This window comes from Microcaecilia unicolor, chromosome 1, assembly GCF_901765095.1.
Source record: "Microcaecilia unicolor chromosome 1, aMicUni1.1, whole genome shotgun sequence".
NCBI classification, from domain to species: Eukaryota; Metazoa; Chordata; class Amphibia; order Gymnophiona; family Siphonopidae; genus Microcaecilia; species Microcaecilia unicolor.
In genome coordinates, this window is record NC_044031.1 from 347,549,375 (window position 1) to 347,574,208 (window position 24,834).

General features: G+C 49.6%; 1 protein-coding gene across 1 annotated transcript in view; it reads right to left on the reverse strand.

Annotated features, from left to right (window-relative positions):
• Positions 1–24,834, reverse strand: part of ULK4 (unc-51 like kinase 4) — a gene marked incomplete in the record, with an annotated part of 1,752,451 nt that overhangs the window by 1,652,687 nt on the left and 74,930 nt on the right. The window contains 1 exon segment of the mRNA XM_030209369.1: positions 1,723–1,921. Coding sequence (XP_030065229.1) covers positions 1,723–1,860 — 138 coding nt within the window.

Below are 24,834 nucleotides of genomic sequence, written 5' to 3' on the forward strand. Positions count from 1 at the left end.
CATCTTGGCTAAGTGGAAGAGTTTTTGTGACTCTGGGCAAGTCACTTAACCCTCTTTTGCCCCAGGTACAAGTAAGTACCTGTACATACTATGCAAACCACTTTGAATATAGTTGCAAAAACCACAGAAAGGGGGTATATCAAGTCCCAATTCCCCTTTTCTTACTACTCAGGGTTTAATCCTAATTTGCATAAATCAATGGTGCTGCCCCCTACAACCAGAAGTGCAGACGGGATGGGAGGGAGATTGCCTCTTCCGGTGGGCTCGTGGATCTCTTAGATATCTGGGGATGCATCTCCCTAGTGATCTGCATACATTATATGATGTTAATTTTCAACCCCTTTTAGAATTCATGAGAAGCACTTTCCCCCTCTCACTATTAGGAAAAGTGGGTTTGTGTAACATGGTATTGTTGCCTCTTTGGTTGTATTTTTGTCAAATGTTACAAATTTTAGTTACAAAACGTCAGGAAAAAGCACTTACCAGACTCCTTAATTGTTATTTGTGGAATGGAAAGTGCGCTCGTATATCTTTATCTCGAGCATATTTGCCCAAGAAAAAGGGGGGACTGTGTTTATTGTCGATTAGATTGTTTTCCTTGGCATCGGTCTCACACTTCTCTTTCATACTGGTGGAGACTGGGCTAATACATCCTTTTCATTTTAATTATATGCTCCATGTTGGGCCCTCGCAGTTAAGAACAGTGGGATGCTCTTACCTCGTTTTTAGACCTGCTGTGGCCACTAGGAGATAGTTGTGTCACTTAAACAGTACCACACATTTTCTCCAGGAATGATGTCAGCACGGTTCCGTTTTTGGAACCTAGAGGGGGTATATGGAAGATGATTCTGGCAAGATGCTCCCATATGATTCTTTGAGAAGCGCTCAGTGTTTTTCCTTATGTGCAATTGTATCATTACATTCACTCATTGCCTCAATCGGCACTAACAGCTAAGTACATAAGTGTTGCTATACTGGGACAGATCGAAGGTCCATCAAGCCCAACATCCTGTTTCCAACAGTGGCCAATCCAGATCACAAGCACCCGGTAAATTCCAAAAACAGTACAAAACATCCTATGCTGCCCATCCTAAAAACAAGTAGCGGATCTTCCCCAAGTTCATCCTAATAATGGCCTATGGACTTTTCCTTTAGGAAGCTATCCAAACCCTTTTTAAACCCTGCTAAGCTAACCGCTGTTACTACATTCTTTGGCAACAAATTCCACAGTTTAATTACACATTGAGTGAAGAAATATTTTCTCCAGTTTGTATTAAATTTACTACTTTGTAGATTAATTGCGTGACCCCTAGTCCTAGTATTTTTGGAAAGAGTAAACAAGTGATTCATATCTACCTGTTCAACTCCATTCATTATTTTATAGAGCTCTATCATAAAAAAGGTTTGCACGGCGTCCCTAAAGAAAACGTCCATAGACCATTATTAAATGGACTTTGGGAAAATCCACTATTTCTGGGATAAGCAGTATAGAATATTTTGTACTTTTTTGGGATCTTGCCAGGTATTTCTGACTTGGATTGGCCACTGTTGGAAACAGGATGCTGGGCTTGATGGACCTTTGGTCTTTCCCAGTATGGCAATAATGTACAAATTTGACATCCCATGCATTTTCTTTTGAAAGAAAAGGGCAATCTATATGATGAAGAAACTTTTCAAGTCAGTTCTAAAATACATGTTTTCAATTTAAGCATGTGTTCTTACCCAGTTAGTAATTTCTGGCTTTTTGCTTTTATCAATACAAAGAATTGCAACAAAATTGATGGTGCCTTTTCGTCTGCCTTTATAAACAACAGACTTGCTTCCTCTTCCAATTTCTTCATACAAAATAAAGTTTTCCATCTTCAAAGTTAATTTACGTTTGAACACAAGATGAACTGCTCAGGTATCCTCATCAACACCACTTTAAAGAAAGGGAAAAAAACATTAAGCATTTAAAACAAGATTGAAAAAATGTATTCCAAGGAATAAATACAATTGTATATATAGGTTAAGAACTGTTGTTCAATTAATTCTTAATGAACGGAAAATAACACAACCTCTATATTATACAAAGCTAAATATGGCATCTTTCTGCAGTTTTTAATGCAAACTTAAAATAAATTAAATGAATTTAAAAATATTTATAGCCAACTAATCCAAAGTGTTTGGCTGATTTTAACAGATTGAAAATAATAAAATGAGTATCACATGTGCAAAAATGTGGACAGTCGCATCGAGTAGCCTGTTCAAGGCAGTAGTGAGACGTGAATGTGTGGACTCAAGACCATGTTGCAGCTTTGCAAATCTCTTCAATTGAGGCTGACCTTAAGTGATCCATCGACACAGCCATGGTTCTGACATTATGAGCAGTGATATGGCCCTCCAGAGTCAACACAGCTTGGGCAGAAGCAAAGAAAATGCAGTCTGCTAGCCAACTGGAAATTGTGCATTTTCTGATGGCCTCCTGTTGGGATCAAACGAAAAAAACAACTGGGCAGACTGTCTGAAGGGCTTTGGCCACTCCATGTAAAAGGCCAATGCTCTCTTGCAGTGTGCAAGCTGCTTTCGCCAGGGTGGGCATGAGGTCAGGGAAAAAATGTTGGCTAAACAATCAACTAGTTCAGATGGAATTCCGACACCACCTTCGGTAGGAACTTAGGGTGCATGCGGAGGACTACTCTGTTGTGATAAAACTTAGTATAAGGTGCATCCACCACTACAGCCTGAAGCTCACCGAGTCTACGAGCTGAAGTAACAGCCACCAAGAAAATGACCTTCCAGGTCAAGTACTTCAGATGGCAGGAATTCAGTGGCTCAAAAGGAGCTTTCATCAGCTAGGTGAAAACGATGTTGAGATCCCATGACACTGGAGGAGGTTTGACAGAGGGCTTTGACAAAATGAAACTTCTCATGAAGCGACAACTAAAGGCTGTCCTGAGACAGGATTACTGTGTACACGCTGATGATAAGCACTAATTGCACTGAGGTAAACTCTTAAGAACAGACTCTGATAAGTGTAGAAGGAATTCAAGCAGGGTCTGTGTGGGACAAGAAAGGGGATCTGTAACACCAGACGGCAAACCTCCTCCATTTGAAAGAGTAACGCCACTTCGTGGACTCTTTCCTGGAAGCAAGCAAGACTCGGGAGACACTACTACTACTATTTAACATTTCTAGAGCGCTACAAAGTGTACGCAGCGCTGTACAAACACAAAAGAAAGACAGTCCCTGCTCAAAGAGCTTACAATCTAATAGACAAAAAGTAAAGCATTTAAATTTAAAATATTTAAGCAGTCAAGCACAAGAGAACAGTCACAGAAGGACAGAAGATGTTGAAGGGTGGTCAGTGTGATTAGGTGTAACTCTGGTTGGAGTAGTGGGAGAAGGTGATAGAAGAATAGAAATGGGTGAGGTAAAGTAATGAGTGGGTTGATAGGGAGGTTATATAAGACATGTCACTCTAGGGGTGGGTGGGTAGAGGGGTAGGGTGGGTAGGATTAAGTCTAAAGCAGGAGAAGGTATTCTCTGCAGCCTATCTGTGAGATGGAAAATGCTCTCTGAAGCTGCTGCTATAAGTTGTTAGTTTTCTCTCCCTGAAAGAGATCCAAGCCACACCCACGAAGTTCAAACTGTCAGTGGGGAGGGTGAGGGGAGGAAATGGCAGTGCTTGATGAAAAAGAGAGCTCAGTTTGATAGGAGATATACTATAGGATGTCATTCTGAGGCCAGGCTAAGTCTAAAGCAGGAGAAGGTATTCTCTGCAGCCTATCTGTGAGATGGAAGACACCCTCCGAAAGACCCAAGGAAGCAAATTCTAGGCTCTCAACATCCAGGCCGCGAGAGCCAGAGACTGGAGGTTGGGGTGTAGAAGCGACCCCTCATTCTGTGTGATGAGGGTCGGGAAACACTCCAATCGCCACAGTTCCTTGGAGGACAACTCCAGAAGAAAAGGGAACCAGATCTGACGTGGCCAGTACAGTGCAATCAGAATCATGGTTCCACAGTCTTGATTAAGTTTCAGTAAAGTCTTCCCTACCAAAGGTATGGGAGGATATGCATACAGAAGGTCTGTTCCCCAATGCAGGAGAAAGGCATCTGACTCTAGTCTGCCATGGGCCTAAAGTCTGGAACAGAACTGAGGGATCTTGTGGTTGAGTGGCAAAGAGATCGACCGAAGGGGTGCCCCACGCTCGGAAGATTTCGCAGGCCACGCTCATATTCAGCAACCACTTGTGAGGTTGCATTACCCTGCTCAGTTTGTCGACAAGACTGTTGTTTACGCCTGCCAGATAAGTAGCTTGGAAAAACATGCTGTGACGGCATACCCAAAGCCATATCTGTACAGCCTCCTGACACAGAGGGCGAAATCCGGTGTCCCCCTGCTTGTTGGTGTAGTACAACGCAACCTGATTGTCTGGTTGAATTAAGATAATTTGGTTGGACAGCCAATCTCTGAAAGCCTTTAGAGCGTACCAGATCGTTCGAAGCTCCAGGAGGTTGATCTGAAGACCTGTTTCCTGGGGGGACCAGGCTCCCTGAGTGTGAAGCCCATCTACATGAGCCCTCATCCCAGGAGAGACATATCCATCGTTAGCACTTTCTGTGGTGAAGGAATTTTAAATGGGCTTCCCATGGTCAAATTGGATCTAATTGTCCACCATTGGAGGGAATGTACAAAGTCGGTGGACACACGGATGACATCTTTCAGATTCCCCATGGCTTGACACCACTGAGAAGCTAGGGTCCATTGAGTAGATCTCATGTGCAGACATGCCATGGGTGTAACATGAGCTGTAGAGGCCATGTGCCCCAAGTCTCAACATCTGCCAAGCTGTGACTTGCTAAGACGCTTGAATCATGGACACCAGGGACAGAAGGCTGTCTGCCCAGGTTTCGGGAAGATAGGCTCGAACCGTTCTTGTGTTGAGCAATGCTCCAATTTCTGGACCAGTGTTAGATGGGACTTTGGGTAAAATTTAATACAAACCCTAATAGTTCCAGCACTTGAATAGTCTTCCACATGGACTCCCAAGAACCATCCTCAGAGGTGCTCTTCATATCGCGATAAGGAAAGACAAGCACTCTCAGTCTGCGTAGCGACGCTGCAACTATTGCTAGGCATTTTGTGAATACTGTGGGAGCTGACGCCAGGTCAAAGGGCAGTACGCAGTACTGAAAGTGCTGCGTTCCCAGCCGAAATTAAAGATATGTCCAGTGAGCTGGAAGTATCAGGATACAAGTGTACGCGTCCTTTAAGTCCAGAGAGCATAGCCTTTCGTTTTCCTGAATCATAGGAAGAAGGGTGCCCAGGGAAACCATCCTGAACTTTTCTCAGACCAGGAATTTGTTCATGGACCTTAGGTCTAGGATGGGGCACATCCCCCCTGTTTTCTTCTGCACAAGGAAGTACCTGGAATAGAATCCCAGCCCTTCTTCCTCTGGTGGAATGGGTTGAACCGCATGGGCCTGTAGAAGGGCAGAGACTTCTTCTGCAAGTACCTGCCTGTGCTAAGAGCTGAATGAATGAGCTCTTGGTGGGCAATTTGGAGGTTTGGATTCCAGATTGAGGGTGTATCCTAGCCGGACTATTTGAAGAACCCACCGGTCGGAGGTTATGAGAAGCCACCTTTAGTGAAAAAACATTAACCTCCCCCCAACCATAAAGTCGTCCAGCACGGACACTTTTATTGTGGCTATGTTTGCTGGAGCCAGTCAAAAGCCTATACCTTGCTTTTGCTGGGGAGCTAGGGGCCTTGGGCGCATGCTGTTAACAGGAACGAGCATGCTGGGACTGTGCCTGAGTAGGATGGCGAGACACTGGAATGTACCTATGCCTAGAATAGAGTGTACCTATGCTCCGTGACCCACCAAAATACCTCCTAGTTGAGGAGGTGGTAGCATAAGGAGCCCGGCAGGAGAGAGAAGCCATAGCATCTGTGTCCTTCTTGATCTGGTCAACTAGATCTTCCACCTTCTCTCCAAAAAGATTATCCCCCCGGCAAGGAAAATCCGCTATTCTCTGCTGGACTGAATGATCCAGGTCAGAAACACGCAGCCATGAGAGTCTGCGCATTGCTATACCCCGAGCAGCGATCCTGGATGCTACATCAAAAGTGTCATATGCACCCCTGGACAGAAATTTATGACACGCCTTCTGCTGCATTGACCAAACTAGACAGCTGCCGCACCGAGTTCCACAAGTGGATGCTCGTGAAAATTGTATACGGGCAGCGAGCATAGCAGCCTGATACATTTTCCTCCCAAAAGAGTCCAAGGTCCTAGCTTCTCTGCCTGGGGGCGCTGAAGCAGAGTCTCCAGAACTCTTGGCTCTCTTGAGGGTAGAGTCCACCGCCATGCAGTTGTGGGGTAACTGAGACATCACCAACCCAGGTTCAGCATGGACCAACTACTGAGAGTCTGTCTTCTTAGGGATCACAGGGCCAGACAGAGTGGACACCCAGTTTTGCATAAGGACTTCCCTGAGTACCTTATGCAAAGGAGCTGTCACTGCCTCTTTAGGTGGAGAGGTGTAGTCCAGGACCTCGAGCATCTCAACCCTGGGCTCGTCCTCCATGTCTACTGGGAATGGAATGGCCTGAGTCATTTCCCGTACAAAAGATGAAAAGGAGAGGCTGTCAGGAGGAGACAGTCTCCTTTCAGGTGGAGAGGAAGGTTCAGAGGGAATACCAAAGGACTCATCTGAGAAGTACCTGGGATCTTCCTCTGACTCCCATGAGTGTTCTTCCTCAGTGACTTCCAACACCGAACCCGCCTCGACACCAAAGACCTGTAGTCTCGATGGCGATGTCGAGGAGCTGACCCCTGCATGGACTGCGGTAAAGCTTCCTCCATCAACGTCGATAGGGCGTCAACCTGGGTGGTAGCCGATATGGGAGCCGCATGCGGCACCGAGTTCAGAAACCTCACCGCGGGTTGAGGGCCAGACATAGCTGCAGCAGGTGATAAGGGAGGCGTAAGCAACTACAATGCCGATGTAGTGTGATGTGGCAGTCCTTCCAGAAGCTCTTGAAGCAAGGCCCGAATCCACTCGAGAGCCGCCATCGGAAAAGGCTGTGGGGCCGGCAGAGCAGTCAGTGGCAGAGCTGCCTGGGGTATGGGAGCAGGAACTAGACTGCTGGGAAATCGGTGCATCGACACCTCTTGTATGGAGCGGGAGCAGTCTTCCCAGCTTCGACGCTTCTCTAATGCCGAGGTCCTCGGTGCCCCAGAGCACCCAGCACCAGGCCTAAGGACGGCCATGACTAAAAATAAAAGAAAGCTTTACATGGGCCAAAAGGTAAAACTAAGAAATAAAAGGAAACTGCTTTTTGTTTTTTTTTAAACTAAAGATAAAGAAAAAGGCGAGAAAAAAAAGCTAATACTGCGAAAATGGCAATGAAGGCTCTCCAAGGCGAAGAAGTGGAGCCACGGTAAACAGCTGCCCCTCCCCACGTGGAAAAAAAACCAACTGAGTGCGGCAATGTGGAAGTGTGAAAGAGCCAGACTGCAACAGAATCAAGCCAAAAGAAAAGCTTATAGTGACATGTCTAGTGGAAAAGACAAAACATGCAATATCTAAATCAACAGAACATTAGAAAGTATCAAGTGAGGGTGGAATGTCCAATATACAAAAGACATCCTAATAAATATCAATACTAGCTGAATAAAAAAGAAAGTACAGTGTCCAAACAAGTGTACAGAAGGCATTAGGTGAACATAAAGGTAAAATTATGTATCATACCTGATAATTTTCTTTCCATTAATCATAGCTGATCAATCCATAGACTGGTGGGTTGTGTCCATCTACCAGCAGGTGGAGATAGAGAGCAATCTTTTTGCCTCCCTATATGTGGTCATGTGCTGCCGGAAACTCCTCAGTATGTCGATATCAAAGCTCCATCCGCAGGGCTCAGCACTTAGAGAATTACACCCACAAAGGGACACTCTGCCCAGCTCACCACCGCCGAAACGGGGGAGGGGAATTAACCCAGCTCATCCCCACACAAGTGGGGGAGGGGAATCCGTCCAGCTCATCCCCACGGAGCGGGGGAGGGACACCACACCCGCCGATGCGGGGGGATCTGGCTTATCCTGCAACCGCAACCGCGGGAGGAGCTGACTGACCCCAACACCGCTAAAGCGGGAGGGGTACAAAGCTGCCCTACAGCCGCACGAAGCGGGAGGGAGTGCCGGCAGAATTTAAATCTCAATCCAGCCCCGTAAAACGGAGGGGAGAGGAATGCAGCAGCTCACTGTAACACAAACTCGTCTCAACTCTTGAAGAATCCAAGTGAAAAAATAACTTGAACACGAAGTCCTTCTGAAGTAACTGAAGACTAAACTTGAACCTAAAATTCAACCAGAATATAAACAGTACAGATATCTGGGAGGGGCTATGGATTGATCAGCTATGATTAATGGAAAGAAAATTATCAGGTATGATACATAATTTTACCTTCCATATCATCAAGCTGATCAAGCCATAGACTGGTGGGATGTACCGAAGCAGTACTCACCCAGGGTGGGACATTGAAATCCCTGATCGCAACACTGAAGCTCCAAACCGGGCCTCCGCCCGAGCAGCCACAGTCAAGCGGTAATGTTTGGAGAATGTATGGGCCGATGCCCAAGTTGCCGCCTTGCATATCTCTTCCAAGGAGACGGACCCGGCCTCTGCCATCGAGGCCGCCTGAGCTCTTGTGGAGTGAGCCTTCAGCTGGATAGGCGGCACCTTCCCCGCGGCTACATAAGCCGCTGCAATGGCTTCCTTGACCCATCTTGCCACTGTAGGCTTAGCAGCCTGCAGACCCTTACGAGGACCTGCAAACAGGACAAACAGATGATCCGATTTCCGGAAATCATTGGTCACTTCCAAGTATCTGATGATGATACGTCTCACATCCAGATATTTGAGAGCAGAGTATTCCTCTGGGTAGTCCTCCCTACGAAAGGAAGGGAGACAGAGCTGCTGATTCACATGGAAGCGAGAAACAATCTTGGGCAGGAAGGAAGGCACTGTGCGAATAGTCACTCCTGCCTCAGTGAATTGCAGAAAAGGCTCTCGACATGAGAGTGCCTGGAGCTCGGAAACTCTTCTGGCTGAAGTGATAGCCACCAAAAAGACTGCTTTCAACGTCAGGTCTTTCAGAGATGCCCTCGACAAGGGTTCAAAAGGCGGCTTCTGCAATGCTCTTAGCACCAGGTTGAGATTCCACGCAGGCACCACAGAGTGCAGAGGAGGGCGCAGGTGATTAACTCCTTTGAGAAAGCGCACCACATCTGGCTGAGAAGCCAGGGAAACACCCTTCAGGCGGCCCCTGAAGCAAGTCAGAGCCGCTACCTGGACTTTAAGGGAACTGAGCGACAGGCCTTTCTCCAGACCTTCTTGCAGGAACGCCAACACTGAAGAAATTGGAGCAGTGAAGGGAGAAAGTGAGCCTGCTTCACACCACGCTGCAAAGATACGCCAAACCCTGGCGTAAGCAGTAGAAGTAGAGCGCTTCCTCACTCTCAGCATAGTGGCGATGACCTTGTCTGAGAAGCCCTTCTTTCTCAGACGCTGCCGCTCAATAGCCAGGCCGTAAGACCAAAGGGGGAGGGATCCTCCATCACCACGGGACCCTGATGTAACAGGCCCTGCTCCACTGGCAGCCGCAGAGGATCGTCGACTGAGAGCCTGATCAAGTCCGCATACCAGGGACGTCTGGGCCAATCCGGACCCACCAGGATTATCCGGCCCGGATGCTTTGCCACCCGGTCTAGCACCCTGCCCAGCATGGGCCAGGGCGGGAACACATAGAGAAGCTCTTGTGCCGGCCACTGTTGGAGAAGAGCATCTACTCCCAGGGATCGAGGGTCCCGTCCTCTGCTGAAAAAGCGCGGCACTTGGCAATTGGCCGATGACGCCATCAGATCTAGGCTCGGCTGGCCCCAGCGCTTCGTGATGTCCAAGAACGCCTGAGCAGATAGCTGCCACTCTCCGGGCTCCAAGGTATGGCGACTGAGAAAGTCCGCCTTGACATTCATGACTCCGGCAATGTGGGCCGCTGACAGCTGTTCCAGGTTCGCTTCCGCCCACTGGCATAGATTCATGGCCTCCTTGGCTAGAGGGGCGCTCTTGGTACCTCCCTGGCGGTTGACATAGGCCACAGCAGTGGCATTGTCCGACAGGACCCGTACTGGTTTCAACGCCAGTACCGGGATGAACTCCAAAAATGCCAACCGAATGGCTCTGAGTTCCAGGAGGTTGATAGACCACTTTGCCTCTGCAGGAGACCAGAGCCCCTGCGCTGTCCTTCCCAAGCAGTGGGCTCCCCAGGCCGTCAAAGAGGCGTCCGTCGTGACGACAATCCACTCTGGGGTCATCAGAGGCATTCCTGCAGACAACTTGTCTGTCTGCATCCACCAGCTCAGCGCCTTGCGCACTGCTGGGTCCAAGGGAAGGCGCACAGCATAATCCTCCGACATCGGAGTCCAGCGCTGCAACAGAGAGTGTTGTAGTGGTCTCATATGAGCCCTGGCCCAGGGCACTACTTCCATCGTGGCCGTCATAGAGCCCAACAGCTGCACATAGTCCCAAGCCCGAAGAGGAGAGGCTACTCGGAACTGGTCCACCTGAGCCTGAAGTTTGACAATCCGATTGTCTGGCAGGAACACTCTGCCCACTTGGGTGTCGAATCGAACTCCCAGATACTCCAGGGACTGAGTCGGGCGCAGCTGGCTCTTCTCCCAGTTGATGATCCACCCCAGGGAGCTCAAAAGAGCAACCACCCGGTTCACAGCTTTGCCGCACTCTGCATAAGAGGGGGCTCGGATCAACCAGTCGTCCAGATAAGGATGGACTTGTACTCCTTCTTTCGCAGGAAGGCCGCGATGACCACCATTACTTTGGAAAAGGTCCACGGAGCAGTAGCCAACCCGAAAGGGAGGGCTCTGAACTGGAAGTGTCGTCCCAGGACTGCAAAACGCAGGAAGCGTTGATGAGGAGGCCAGATGGGAAAGCGAATGCTACATACCTGTAGAAGGTATTCTCCGAGGACAGCAGGCTGATTGTTCTCACTGATGGGTTGACGTCCTCGGCAGCCCCCTCCATCGGAAAGTTTACTAGCAAAGGCCTTTGCTAGTCCTCGCGCGCCCATGCGCACCGCGCATGCGCGGCCGTCTTCCCGCCCGAAACCGGCTCGAGCCGGCCAGTCCAGTATGTAGCAAGACAATACACTTCAAGGGAAGACTCAACTCCAAAGGGGAGGCGGGCGGGTTTGTGAGAACAATCAGCCTGCTGTCCTCGGAGAATACCTTCTACAGGTATGTAGCATTCGCTTTCTCCGAGGACAAGCAGGCTGCTTGTTCTCACTGATGGGGTATCCCTAGCCCCCAGGCTCACTCAAAACAACAACCATGGTCAATTGGACCTCGCAACGGCGAGGACATAACTGAGATTGACCTAAAAAATTTACCAACTAACTGAGAGTGCAGCCTGGAACAGAACAAACAGGGCCCTCGGGGGGTGGAGTTGGATCCTAAAGCCCAAACAGGTTCTGAAGAACTGACTGCCCGAACCGACTGTCGCGTCGGGTATCCTGCTGCAGGCAGTAATGAGATGTGAATGTGTGGACAGATGACCACGTCGCAGCTTTGCAAATTTCTTCAATGGAGGCTGACTTCAAGTGGGCTACCGACGCAGCCATGGCTCTAACATTATGAGCCGTGACATGACCCTCAAGAGCCAGCCCCGCCTGGGCGTAAGTGAAGGAAATGCAATCTGCTAGCCAATTGGATATGGTGCGTTTCCCTACAGCCACTCCCCTCCTATTGGGATCAAAAGAAACAAACAATTGGGCGGACTGTCTGTGGGGCTGTGTCCGCTCCAGGTAGAAGGCCAATGCTCTCTTGCAGTCCAATGTGTGCAGCTGACGTTCAGCAGGGCAGGAATGAGGACGGGGAAAAAATGTTGGCAAGACAATTGACTGGTTCAGATGGAACTCCGACACAACCTTTGGCAGGAACTTAGGGTGAGTGCGGAGGACTACTCTGTTATGATGAAATTTGGTGTAAGGGGCCTGGGCTACCAGGGCCTGAAGCTCACTGACTCTACGAGCTGAAGTAACTGCCACCAAGAAAATGACCTTCCAAGTCAAGTACTTCAGATGGCAGGAATTCAGTGGCTCGAAAGGAGGTTTCATCAGCTGGGTGAGAACGACATTGAGATCCCATGACACTGTAGGAGGCTTGACAGGGGGCTTTGACAGAAGCAAACCTCTCATGAAGCGAACAACTAAAGGCTGTCCTGAGATCGGCTTACCTTCCACACGGTAATGGTATGCACTGATTGCGCTAAGGTGAACTCTTACAGAGTTGGTCTTGAGACCAGACTCAGACAAGTGCAGAAGGTATTCAAGCAGGGTCTGTGTAGGACAAGAGCGAGGATCTAGGGCCTTGCTGTCACACCAGACGGCAAACCTCCTCCAATGGAAGAAGTAACTTTTCTTAGTGGAATCTTTCCTGGAAGCAAGCAAGATGCGGGAGACACCCTCTGACAGACCCAAAGAGGCAAAGTCTACGCCCTCAACATCCAGGCCGTAAGAGCCAGCGACTGGAGGTTGGGATGCAGAAGCGCCCCTTCGTCCTGTGTGATGAGGGTCGGAAAACACTCCAATCTCCACGGTTCTTCGGAGGACAAGTCCAGAAGAAGAGGGAACCAGATCTGACGCGGCCAAAAAGGAGCAATCAGAATCATGGTGCCTCGGTCTTGCTTGAGTTTCAACAAAGTCTTCCCCACCAGAGGTATGGGAGGATAAGCATACAGCAGACCCTCCCCCCAGCCCAGGAGGAAGGCATCCGATGCCAGTCTGCCGTGGGCCTGAAGCCTGGAACAGAACTGAGGGACTTTGTGGTTCACTCGAGATGCGAAGAGGTCTACCAAGGGGGTGCCCCACACCTGGAAGATCTGTCGTACCACACGGGAATTGAGCGACCACTCGTGAGGTTGCATAATCCTGCTCAACCTGTCGGCCAGACTGTTGTTTACGCCTGCCAGATATGTGGCTTGGAGCACCATGCCGTGACGGCGAGCCCAGAGCCACATGCTGACGGCTTCCTGACACAGGGGGCGAGATCCGGTGCCCCCCTGCTTGTTGACATAATACATGGCAACCTGGTTGTCTGTCTGAATTTGGATAATTTGGTGGGACAGCCGATCTCTGAAAGCCTTCAGAGCGTTCCAGATCGCTCGTAACTCCAGAAGATTGATCTGCAGATCGCGTTCCTGGAGGGACCAGCTTCCTTGGGTGTGAAGCCCATCGACATGAGCTCCCCATCCCAGGAGGGACGCATCCGTGGTCAGCACTTTTTGTGGCTGAGGAATTTGGAAGGGACGTCCCAGAGTCAAATTGGAGCAAATCGTCCACCAATACAGGGATTTGAGAAAACTCGTGGACAGGTGGATCACGTCCTCTAGACCCCCAGCGGCCTGATACCACTGGGAGGCTAGGGTCCATTGAGCAGATCTCATGTGAAGGCGGGCCATGGGAGTCACATGAACTGTGGAGGCCATATGGCCCTGCAATCTCAACATCTGCCGAGCTGTGATCTGCTGGGACGCTCGCACCCGCGAGACGAGGGACAACAAGTTGTTGGCTCTCGTCTCTGGGAGATAGGCGCGAGCCGTCCGAGAATCCAGCAGAGCTCCTATGAATTCGAGTTTCTGCATTGGGAGAAGATGGGACTTTGGATAATTTATCACAAACCCCAGTAGCTCCAGTAGGCGAATAGTCATCTGCATGGACTGCAGGGCTCCTGCCTCGGATGTGTTCTTCACCAGCCAATCGTCGAGATATGGGAACACGTGCACCCCCAGCCTGCGAAGTGCCGCTGCTACCACAGCCAGGCACTTTGTGAACACCCTGGGCGCAGAGGCGAGCCCAAAGGGTAGCACACAGTACTGGAAGTGGCGTGTGCCCAGCTGAAATCGCAGATACTGTCTGTGAGCTGGCAGTATCGGGATGTGAGTGTAGGCATCCTTCAAGTCCAGAGAGCATAGGCAATCATTTTGCTGAATCATGGGGAGAAGGGTGCCCAGGGAAAGCATCCTGAACTTTTCTTTTACGAGATATTTGTTCAGGGCCCTTAGGTCTAGGATGGGACGCATCCCCCCTGTTTTCTTTTCCACAAGGAAGTACCTGGAATAGAATCCCAGCCCTTCTTGCCCGGATGGCACGGGCTCGACCGCATTGGCGCTGAGAAGGGCGGAGAGTTCCTCTGCAAGTACCTGCTTGTGCTGGAAGCTGTAAGACTGAGCTCCCGGTGGACAATTTGGAGGTTTTGAGGCCAAATTGAGGGTGTATCCTTGCCGGACTATTTGCAGAACCCACTGATCGGAGGTTATGAGAGGCCACCTTTGGTGAAAAGCTTTCAACCTCCCCCCGACCGGCAGGTCGCCCGGCACTGACACTTGGATGTCGGCTATGCTCTGCTGGAGCCAGTCAAAAGCTCGCCCCTTGCTTTTGCTGGGGAGCCGCGGGGCCTTGCTGAGGCGCACGCTGCTGACGAGAGCGAGCGCGCTGGGGCTTAGCCTGGGCCGCAGGCTGTCGGGAAGGAGGATTGTACCTACGCTTACCAGAAGCATAGGGACCAGTCTTCCTTCCCCCGAAAAATCTTCTACCTGTAGAGGTAGAGGCTGAAGGCTGCCGGCGGGAGAACTTGTCGAATGCGGTGTCCCGCTGGTGGAGAGACTCTACCACCTGCTCGACTTTTTCTCCAAAAATGTTGTCCGCACGGCAAGGCGAGTCCGCAATCCGCTGCTGGAGTCTATTCTCCAGGTCGGCGGCACGCAGCCATGAGAGCCTGCGCATCACCACACCTTGAGCAGCGGCCCTGGACGCAACATCAAAAGTGTCATAAACTCCTCTGGCCAGGAATTTTCTGCACGCCTTCAGCTGCCTGACCACCTCCTGAAAAGGCTTGGCTTGCTCAGGGGGAAGAGCATCAACCAAGCCCGCCAACTGCCGCACATTGTTCCGCATGTGTATGCTCGTGTAGAGCTGGTAAGACTGGATCTTGGCCACGAGCATAGAAGAATGGTAGGCCTTCCTCCCAAAGGAGTCTAAGGTTCTAGGGTCTTTGCCCGGGGGCGCCGAAGCATGCTCCCTAGAACTCTTAGCCTTCTTTAGGGCCAAATCCACAACTCCAGAGTCATGAGGCAACTGCGTGCGCATCAGCTCTGGGTCCCCATGGATCCGGTACTGGGACTCGATCTTCTTGGGAATGTGGGGATTACTTAATGGCTTGGTCCAGTTCGCGAGCAATGTCTTTTTCAGGACATGGTGCAAGGGAACAGTGGACGCTTCCTTAGGTGGAGAAGGATAGTCCAGGAGCTCAAACATTTCAGCCCTGGGCTCGTCCTCCACAACCACCGGGAAGGGGATGGCCGTAGACATCTCCCGGACAAAGGAAGCAAAAGACAGACTCTCGGGAGGAGAAAGCTGTCTCTCAGGAGAGGGAGTGGGATCAGAAGGAAGACCCTCAGACTCCTCGTCAGAGAAATATCTGGGATCTTCCTCTTCCTCCCACGAGGCCTCACCCTCGGTGTCAGACACAAGTTCACGAACCTGTGTCTGCAACCTCGCCCTGCTCGACTCGGTGGAACCCCGTCCACGGTGGGGGCGTCGAGAGGTAGACTCCCTCGCCCGCATCGGCGAAGCTCCCTCCGCCGACGTAGTCGGGGAGCCTTCCTGGGAGGTGGCCGCGGTCGGCACCGCACGCGGTACCGACGTCGGGGACCTCAACCTGGGCGATGGGCCAGCCGGCGCCACGCTCGACGGTACCGGAGGCGCAAGCACCGCCGGTACCGGAGGGGTAGGGCGCAACAGCTCTCCCAGAATCTCTGGAAGAACGGCCCGGAGGCTCTCGTTTAGAGTGGCTGCAGAAAAAGGCTGAGAGGTCGATGCAGGCGTCGACGTCAGAACCTGTTCCGGGCGAGGAGGCTGTTCCGGGCTGTCCAGAGTGGAGCGCATCGACACCTCCTGAACAGAGGGTGAGCGGTCCTCTCGGTGCCGATGCCTGCTGGGTGCCGAATCCCTCGGCGACCCAGAGCTCTCGGTGCCGACACGGGGAGGAGACCGGTGTCGATGCTTCTTCGACTTCTTCCGAAGCATGTCACCGGAGCTCCCCGGCACTGACGAGGAGGACGTAGAATCCATCCGTCGCTTCCTCGGGGCCGAGACCGAAGAGGGTCGATCCCGGGGGGGCTGTACCGCAGGAGCCCTCAGGGTAGGAGGAGACCCACCCGAAAGCTCACCGCCACCAGCAGGGGAATGGACAGCCCTCACCTGCACTCCTGACGATGCACCTCCGTCCGACGACATCAGCAGACGAAGTCTCGGTACCACCGACGTCGATGCAGTCGCCCGATGCCTCGGCGCCGATGCAGAGGTCCGATGCCTCGATGCAGTCGATGGAGCGGCAGCCAAGGAAGATGGTCCGGACGCTGACGACGTCGATGCACTCGATGCCTCCGGTGCCGATGCCGACGAAGAGCCCGAGAACAAAACATTCCACTGGGCTAATCTCGCTACCTGAGTCCGCCTTTGTAACAGGGAACACAGACTGCAGTTCTGAGGGCGGTGCTGGGCCCCTAGACACTGAAGGCACGCAGAGTGCCTATCAGTGAGCGAGATTACCCGGGCGCACTGGGTGCACTTCTTGAAGCCGCTGGAAGGCTTCGATGTCATGGGCGGAAAAATCACGCCGGCGAAATCAAAAGCCGAAATGGCGAAAATTGAAGCACCAAAATTTAAAGGGAGAAAAATCTCGACCGAGGCCAAACTAGGCCTACCCCGACAACGAAAGAAAACTTACGGGGCAAAAGCTGAGAAAATACGGGAAGGGCAGAAAACCCGAAAGGGTCTTCCGGAACACTTCCGGAGCGCTTCCCGAACTTTTGTAAGAAAAACAATGAGAAAAACACGTCGAAAAGGACGCGCGAGGTCGACTCTCTGGGGCACGAACGGCGTAACACGACCGTACCGAGCGCGGATGAAAGAAGACTGGCCGGCTCGAGCCGGTTTCGGGCGGGAAGACGGCCGCGAATGCGCGGTGCGCATGGGCGCGCGTGGACTAGCAAAGGCCTTTGCTAGTAAACTTTCCGATGGAGGGGGCTGCCGAGGACGTCAACCCATCAGTGAGAACAAGCAGCCTGCTTGTCCTCGGAGAATATGCAGGTACGCTTCCTTGATGTCCAAGGAAGCCAAGAACTCTCCTGCCTTCACTGCCGCTATAACAGAGCGGAGAGTCTCCATGCGAAAGTGCCGCACTTTCAAGGCCCGATTGACCCCTTTGAGGTCGAGGATAGGCCGGACAGAACCTCCTTTCTTTGGTACCACAAAGTAAATGGAGTAACGTCCCTTGCCAATCTGATTTTCTGGCACCGGAACGACCGCACCCAGGCGGATCAGGTTGTCCAAGGTCTGCTGCACTGCCACAGCTTTGACCGGAGACTTGCAGGGAGAGAGCATAAACCCGTCTCTTAAGGGTCGGCAGAACTCTAGCTTGTAGCCGTCTCTGATGACTTCCAGCACCCAAGCGTCTGAAGTTATTGTGGTCCACTCACCCAGAAACGAGGACAGCCGTCCTCCAATCTGCACTGGGGCGTGGACCAAGGCCCCGTCATTGGGTACGCGACCCTGGGGGAGGACCGGAGGGAGCACCTCCGGGACGGCGGTCTCTGCGAAAGGAATGCTGCTTGGGGGAGAAAGTCCTTTTGAAGGAAGAGGGGGCAGAGGAGCCCGACCTGCCCGGGCGGTACCGACGGGCTTCCTGAAACCGTCCTCTGGAGGTACTGGAACGAGTACTAGCCCGAGCCCTGACCTCTGGTAACTTCTTGCCCTTAGACGTGCCGAGATCGGTCACGATTTTGTCCAGCTCGACCCCAAAGAGCAGCTTGCCTTTAAAAGGCAATCTAGCCAGGCGGGATTTAGAGGCGTGGTCAGCAGACCAATGTTTCAGCCAAAGCCACCGCAGCGCAGAGACTGTCTGAGCCATGCCTTTAGCTGAAGCTCTCAAGACATCATACAGCAAGTCTGCCAAATAGGCTAAGCCCGATTCCAGGGCCGGCCAATCAGCCCTCAAGGAATGATCCGAGGGGGAAGCCCGCTGCACCATAGTCAGGCACGCCCTGGCCACATAGGAACCGCAAACCGAGGCCTGCAAACTTAAAGCAGTCGCCTCAAAGGACGACCTTAAGGCCGCCTCCAATCTTCTGTCTTGGGCGTCCTTTAGGGCCGTGCCACCTTCCACCGGCAAAGCCGTTTTCTTAGTCACCGCAGTGATTAAAGAATCCACGGTAGGCCACAGATAGGCCTCACGTTCACTTTCAGGCAAAGGATAGAGGCGGGACATAGCCCTAGCCACTTTAAGGCTCGCTTCCGGGACATCCCATTGAGCCGAAATTAAGGTGTGCATGGCATCATGCACGTGGAAGGTTCTAGGCGGGCGCTTCGTCCCCAGCATAATGGCAGAGCCAACAGGGGCTGAGGGAGAGACGTCCTCCGGAGAGGAAATCTTCAAAATGCCCATGGCCTGCACTAACAGGTTGGGCAAATCCTCTGAGCTAAAAAGCCGCGCTGCAGAGGGGTCATCCGCTCCAACCGAGCGGGGATCCGTCTCCTCCAAGGAATCCGCAAAGGACCGTTGGGAGAACTCAGATACGCTGCCCTCATCTACATCGGAGGAGACAAGGTCCTCCAAGGCCTGGGAATCAACCCGAGGGCGTTTACCTCCGGGGACCTCAACCTCTTTACCAAACGAGGGAGCAGGGGCAGCGTTTTGCATAAGGAAGGCCTGATGCAGCAGCAAAACAAACTCGGGGGAGAAACCCCCCAGACTGTGCACTTCCGCAGCCTGGGCTACAGCCCTAGACGCACCCTCAACCGGCGCTCGCAAGAGCGGGGGAGAGACATGCTGCGCATCCAAAATGGCGTCCGACGCGACACTCCGCGAAGGAGCCGCGCGGGAAAAACGGCGCTTAAATTTAGCCGCTTTGGTGCCGTCGCCCAAATAAAGGCGTCCATGGCATTAATGTCTCCCTCAAGGGCGGCCCACGAAGAAGCCGTCCGAGCCGCGTGGCCGGCCAAGATGGCGGAGGCGAGCAGCGGGGGATGGGCGTTTATGGCGGGAAAAACCGCCACGCCGGAGGAAGGACCGGGACCACTCATCGGTCACAAAACTGTCACCCAACAAGAGCGAATCAGGCTTTAAGACCCCCGCATCCCCTCTAGAAGCGCCCAAGCGATCCGGGGAGCGACTCTTTGCGCCCTCGCCCTCCGACGCCATATGCCACGTGGAGATCAATCGGGGAACCCCCTGCCCGCTATAAAAAGGTAAAAATTACCTGCTTTCCGCTCCGAGCTGTAACGACCTGGTGTCCCAGTGAGTAGCTGCAATAAACGTTTAAATAAACGTCGAAATAAACGCCTTTAAGGACGTTAAAAATTTTTTTTTTTTTTTTAACGGAGCCAGCGGGAGGGGGAAGAAAAGGAGGGACCTGGCGCCACCAGGTTTGCACTTGCTCAAGAAGAGCCCTCAACCCCAGGCACTCAACAAAACCTAAAAATTAGGCTTGGAGGCCTAGCCAGAGCTGCTGCTGTGTGTGACCACCACCTGCTGAGATAGAGAACATACTGAGGAGTTTCCGGCAGCACATGACCACATATAGGGAGGCAAAAAGATTGCTCTCTATCTCCACCTGCTGGTAGATGGACACAACCCACCAGTCTATGGATTGATCAGCTTGATGATATGGAAGTACAAATTTATTAATGATTGGAGGCTTACCTTTAAAAACACAACGTGCTATGTCCAAACAAGTGTATAGAAAGCATTGGGTCAATATCAAGGGCAAGGTACATACACAAAATACATAAAATCACACAAACCTAAAAACACAAAAACAGGCAGCAAGAAGGTCTCAAGCACAACCTTAAACCTAACCAGCAGTAACATAAAAAGCCAGACACATCAAGTGTGCCTTCAACTGACACAAACACCAAAAAATGGTCTCATGCTTCAGTCCAGTTGGCAATTTGTTCCATTCAAGACGCCCAGCAATCAACACATCCAAAGAAGGCACAACTAAGGGGGTCTTGTACTAAAGATTAGCTTTGTTATCTGCAGCAGTACCCATAGGAGTAAAATGAGCCCTGCTGCAGATAACTCAAGCTAATCTTTAGTAAATGACCCACTAAATTTCCAGCATTCATTGAGCTTAACTGTCTCTGTGGTACTGTAGCATGATATGAGTTATTGATTTTGCTGGATCAGATACCAACATAAAATACAGCTTTAAAGACTTATTGAGACAGAATCAGATAAACTGGTCTGGCTTTCATTTCACATTCCCCTTCCACCTGGACTACTGATAACAAAAACTAGCTGGGTGTATACCTAAGTCCATCAACACATTGCCAAACAACAAAACTCTGAAGATGGACAGTAAACACAGAGACTCTCAGACAATGACTCAGACTGAAAAGCCCATCTAATCTGACAAAAGAAGCCCCTCAGACAGACGCTTGTAATCCTGTCAGATGCCTTATGGATGTGTATATCATAGCAGAAGTCCAGACAGAAAGTCTTATGATGTCATTAAACATGGGACCAGTTACCATGCCCCATCTCAAAACCAGATGAAGCCAGTTATCAGACACCCCACCTGACTTCAGCCTAGGGTCCACCAAAAAAATATAAAAAGACTGGAAATGCCCAGCTCTCTCTCTTAGGATCTGGTTCTCTTCACTCTGCTGCTGGACTTCACACACACCCTGATAAGAATTATCCAACAACAACTACACTCTGCAAGGAAAGACTTCTGTTCCAGCAAGGATCTTCATCCCTCCAACCAGCTTCCATCAGACTCCATCAAAGTGAGTTATCATTATCCAGCCTAACTTATAATTCAGACTTGATATCTTAAAAAGCACATTTCCATTTGTGATAAGATTCTTAAAAACTACCTCTCTCTCTTGTAACATTATTACATTACCTGTATTGCAAATAAACCTTTTTCAAATGGTCTTTATGTTCTGAGCACATGTCCTTAAACCTTGCAGTGCAGGTTAATGTAATTTAACAAATATAATATTTAATTCCCCTTTTTCTTAGATATGCTTATCTTATTACCTTATAGGTAATTGGTGGAGAATAGATATTATTTCTTACAGTACATACTGCTGAATAGAATTCTTCAAATACATAGTAGTGTCATGAAATAAAACTTAGAGGGGCATAATCGAACGAAAACGTCTATCTCCATGGGCGTTTATCTCTGAGAACGGGTCCGTGAAGGGGCGGACCGAACCGTATTTTTGCAAAAAATAGACGTCCATGTTTTATTCGACAATTTGTGAGCTGGGCGTTTTTGTTTTTCAGCGATAATGGAAAATGAAAGCGCCCTGCTCAAAAACGAATAAATCCAAGGCATTTGTTCGTGGGAGGGGTCAGGATTCGTAGTGCACTGGTCCCCCTCACATGCCAGGACACCAACCGGGCACCCTAGGGGGCACTTTTACAAAAACAAAAAAAAAAGGTAAAAGAGCTCCCAGGTGCATAGCACCCTTCCCTTGTGTGTTGAGCCCCCCAAATCCCCCTCAAAACCCACTGCCCACAAGTCTACACCATTACTATAGCCCTAAGGGGTGAAGGGGGGCACCTACATGTGGGTACAGTGGGTTTGGGGGGGTTGGACGACTAATAAACATTAAGCAGCACAATTGTAACAGGTAGGGGGGGATGGGCCTGGGTCCACCTGCCTGAAGTCCACTGCACCCCCTAACAACTGCTCCAGGGACCTGCATACTGCTGCCAGGGAGGTGGGTATGACATTTGATGGTGAAAATAAAAGTTGTGAAACATCATTTTTTTGTGGTGGGAGGGGGTTAGTGACCACTGGGGGAGTCAGGGGAGGTCATCCCCGATTCCCTCTGGGGGTAATCTGGTCATTTAGGGCACTTTTTGGGGCCTTATTCGTGAAAAAACAGGGTCCAGGAAAAGTGCCCTAAATTCTAGCTACAAACGCATACTTTTTTTCCATTATCGGCGAAAGGCGCCCATCTCTGTTCGGGTGATAATCATGCCCCAGTCCCGCCTTCACCACGCCTCTGACACGCCCCCATCAACTTTGTAAGCTTCCGTGATGGAGTGCAGTTGAAAACGTCCAAGTTCGGCTTTCGATTATACCGCGTTATTCGTTTTTGTGAGATAAACATCCATCTCCCGATTTAGGTCGGAACTTGGGCGTTTTTCTTGTTCGATTATAAGCAGGTTAGTGATCTAACACCAACAATTTAAGTTTCACCCTAAATGCAACTGATAGCCATCTCAATCACTTTAAAATATGGTCATATTTCAACAAACAAAAACTAGGCGTACTGCTGAATTCTGCACAATCTGCAAAGATTGAACACAAGTGTCAGGTAACCCCAAATAGACAATGCTACAATAGCCCAGGCCAGTCAACACCATGACCTCCACCACCCTCAGAAAGTCCACCAATTAAAGCAGTCTGCTCAAAAGATGTAATCTAAAAAATGAAGTTCGAATCAGGTGCTGAATCTGTGGCTGAAAAGAAAATCCAAAGGCTAACAATACCCCCAGAGTCCGTACCTGAATTTATACCCTTACAGAGATACCTGCACAGGAGCATTAAGAATAAGGACAAGACTGCAGAATCCACCCAAAGGAAAGTTGCGCCAATCAACAATGAATGCCGTGCATGTGCTCATAGAAGAAAATGAGTGTAAACTGAACAAACCTGAAGGGAACAAAGTGACCAAAGTACGAATTGTGTCCTATTCTTAAGAAACCATTTCTAGACCCCCAAGTCGTCGACCACTACCACCCTGTATCAAACCTCTGTTTTCTTGGAAAAAATAGTTTTTACCCAGCTAATCTTTTGTTAATAAAACTTTTGCACTCCACCCCAGTCAAGATTTAGGTCCCATCACAGTACAGAGATCACTATAACAGCTGTTCTCAATTAAATTTACTCATACCTGGATAAAGACATAATTGTTCTCGTCATTTCACTTGATTTATCCGTAGCTTTTGATTTGGTCGACTATAACTTATTAATGCCTCAACTGTCCTATCATGGTTCACTTCTTTTCTCACCAACTGCTCTTTTCAGATTACATTTCCTTCATCAATTACTTCGCCCCGCCCTCTGTCCTGTTGTGTCCTCCAGGGGTCTGCCTTATCCATTTTACTTCTCAACTTATTTCTGAGCCCTCTTGCCTCTGTGATCCAAACCAGGTATATCTTGTCATTTTTATGCCGATAACATTCTACTCCTTTTTCCTATAAACCCACATGATATAGTTCTTCGCCCACTCCAAGACTGCTAATGATCGCAAATTGGTTGAATGGCCATAAATTAGTATTAAATGAAGAAAAACTGTGGTGTGCTGGTTCAGTGCAGGTCTGACCAGTCCCAGGATAATGTTACTTAAAATTTATATTCTTAATGATGTCTGGGTCTAACCTAAATATATTTCTGTTTTTTTGTTGTTGTGGACTTTATACTTAAGTTTATTTATTTAGATTTTGCTCACACCTTTTTCAGTAGCTCAAAGTGAGTTACATTCAGGTACACTGGGTATTTCTCTTTCCCTAGCGGGCTCACAATCTAATTTTGTGCCTGAGGCAATGGAGGGTTAAGTGACTTGCCTAAGATCACAAGGAGCAGCAGTGTGATTTGACCGGGCACCTCTGGATATCAAGACTGATGCTCTAACCACTAGGCTACTCCTCCACTGGTATTTTCGCTGGTACTCTTATGAAGTTGTGACTGCACCAGGCATTTCTCTCCCTCTTGGCCTATAGGATTAGCATACAATACCTTTCCCCTGGTACAAGAGGGAGCCACATCTATGGAAAAAGAAAGATCCATAACTTACAGATCCCCAACTCTCTCAGCAGAACAGCAAAACTTTTATTTATTTATTTGTGGCATTTATACCCCGCTTTTTCCCACTCAATAGCAGGTTCAGTGCGGCTTACAAAGTATGGTACAGAGATAATACAAAGTATGGTACAAAGTATCATGGAGATAACACAAAGTATGGTACAAAGTATCATGGAGATAACACAGTTATAAAGAGTGGGACAAAAGTATGCGATGTGGGGAAAGGATAGGAGTGTGGGTATTGTTTGAGGTGTGGGTTAGGTTCAAGACTTTGTAGGGTCGTTTGGGTAGGCTTGTTTGAATAGGTAAGTCTTCAGCAGCTTTTGGAAGGGTAGGTGTTCGCTGGTTTTTCGGATATGTCGAGGTATGGCATTCCAGAGTTGGCTGCCTATAACAGAGAAGTTGGATGCGTAGTAGGTTTTGTATTTGAGGCCTTTACAGTTGGGAAGATGAAGATTGAGATGAAGATTGAGATATTTGCACAAAAAAAAACGTTTCACAAGATTTGTTTTTCAGACAGATCATAAACTACTGGTGTGTAATAGTTCCAACTGTAAAAGTCCCTAGACACAAGAGGGTAGATTCAGCAAATGACACTCAAAAATCAGTGCTGAAAAATATCTCTGCTCAATGCTATTCTATAAAAGCATTAATAACCCTAATGCGTTAATAACCCTAATGTAATATTACTAGGTGACTTAAATCTACATTTGGATGACTCTAAGTCAGTACATACCCAAGAATGTCTAGACCTTTTTGACATGTGTGACCTTATTCTACCTCCTCCACAACCCACTCACATAAAGGGTCACTCGCTTGATATTATTTCGTATAAAATTTCTGATGATCAAAATTTAATTATGTCTGATATTGTCTGGTCT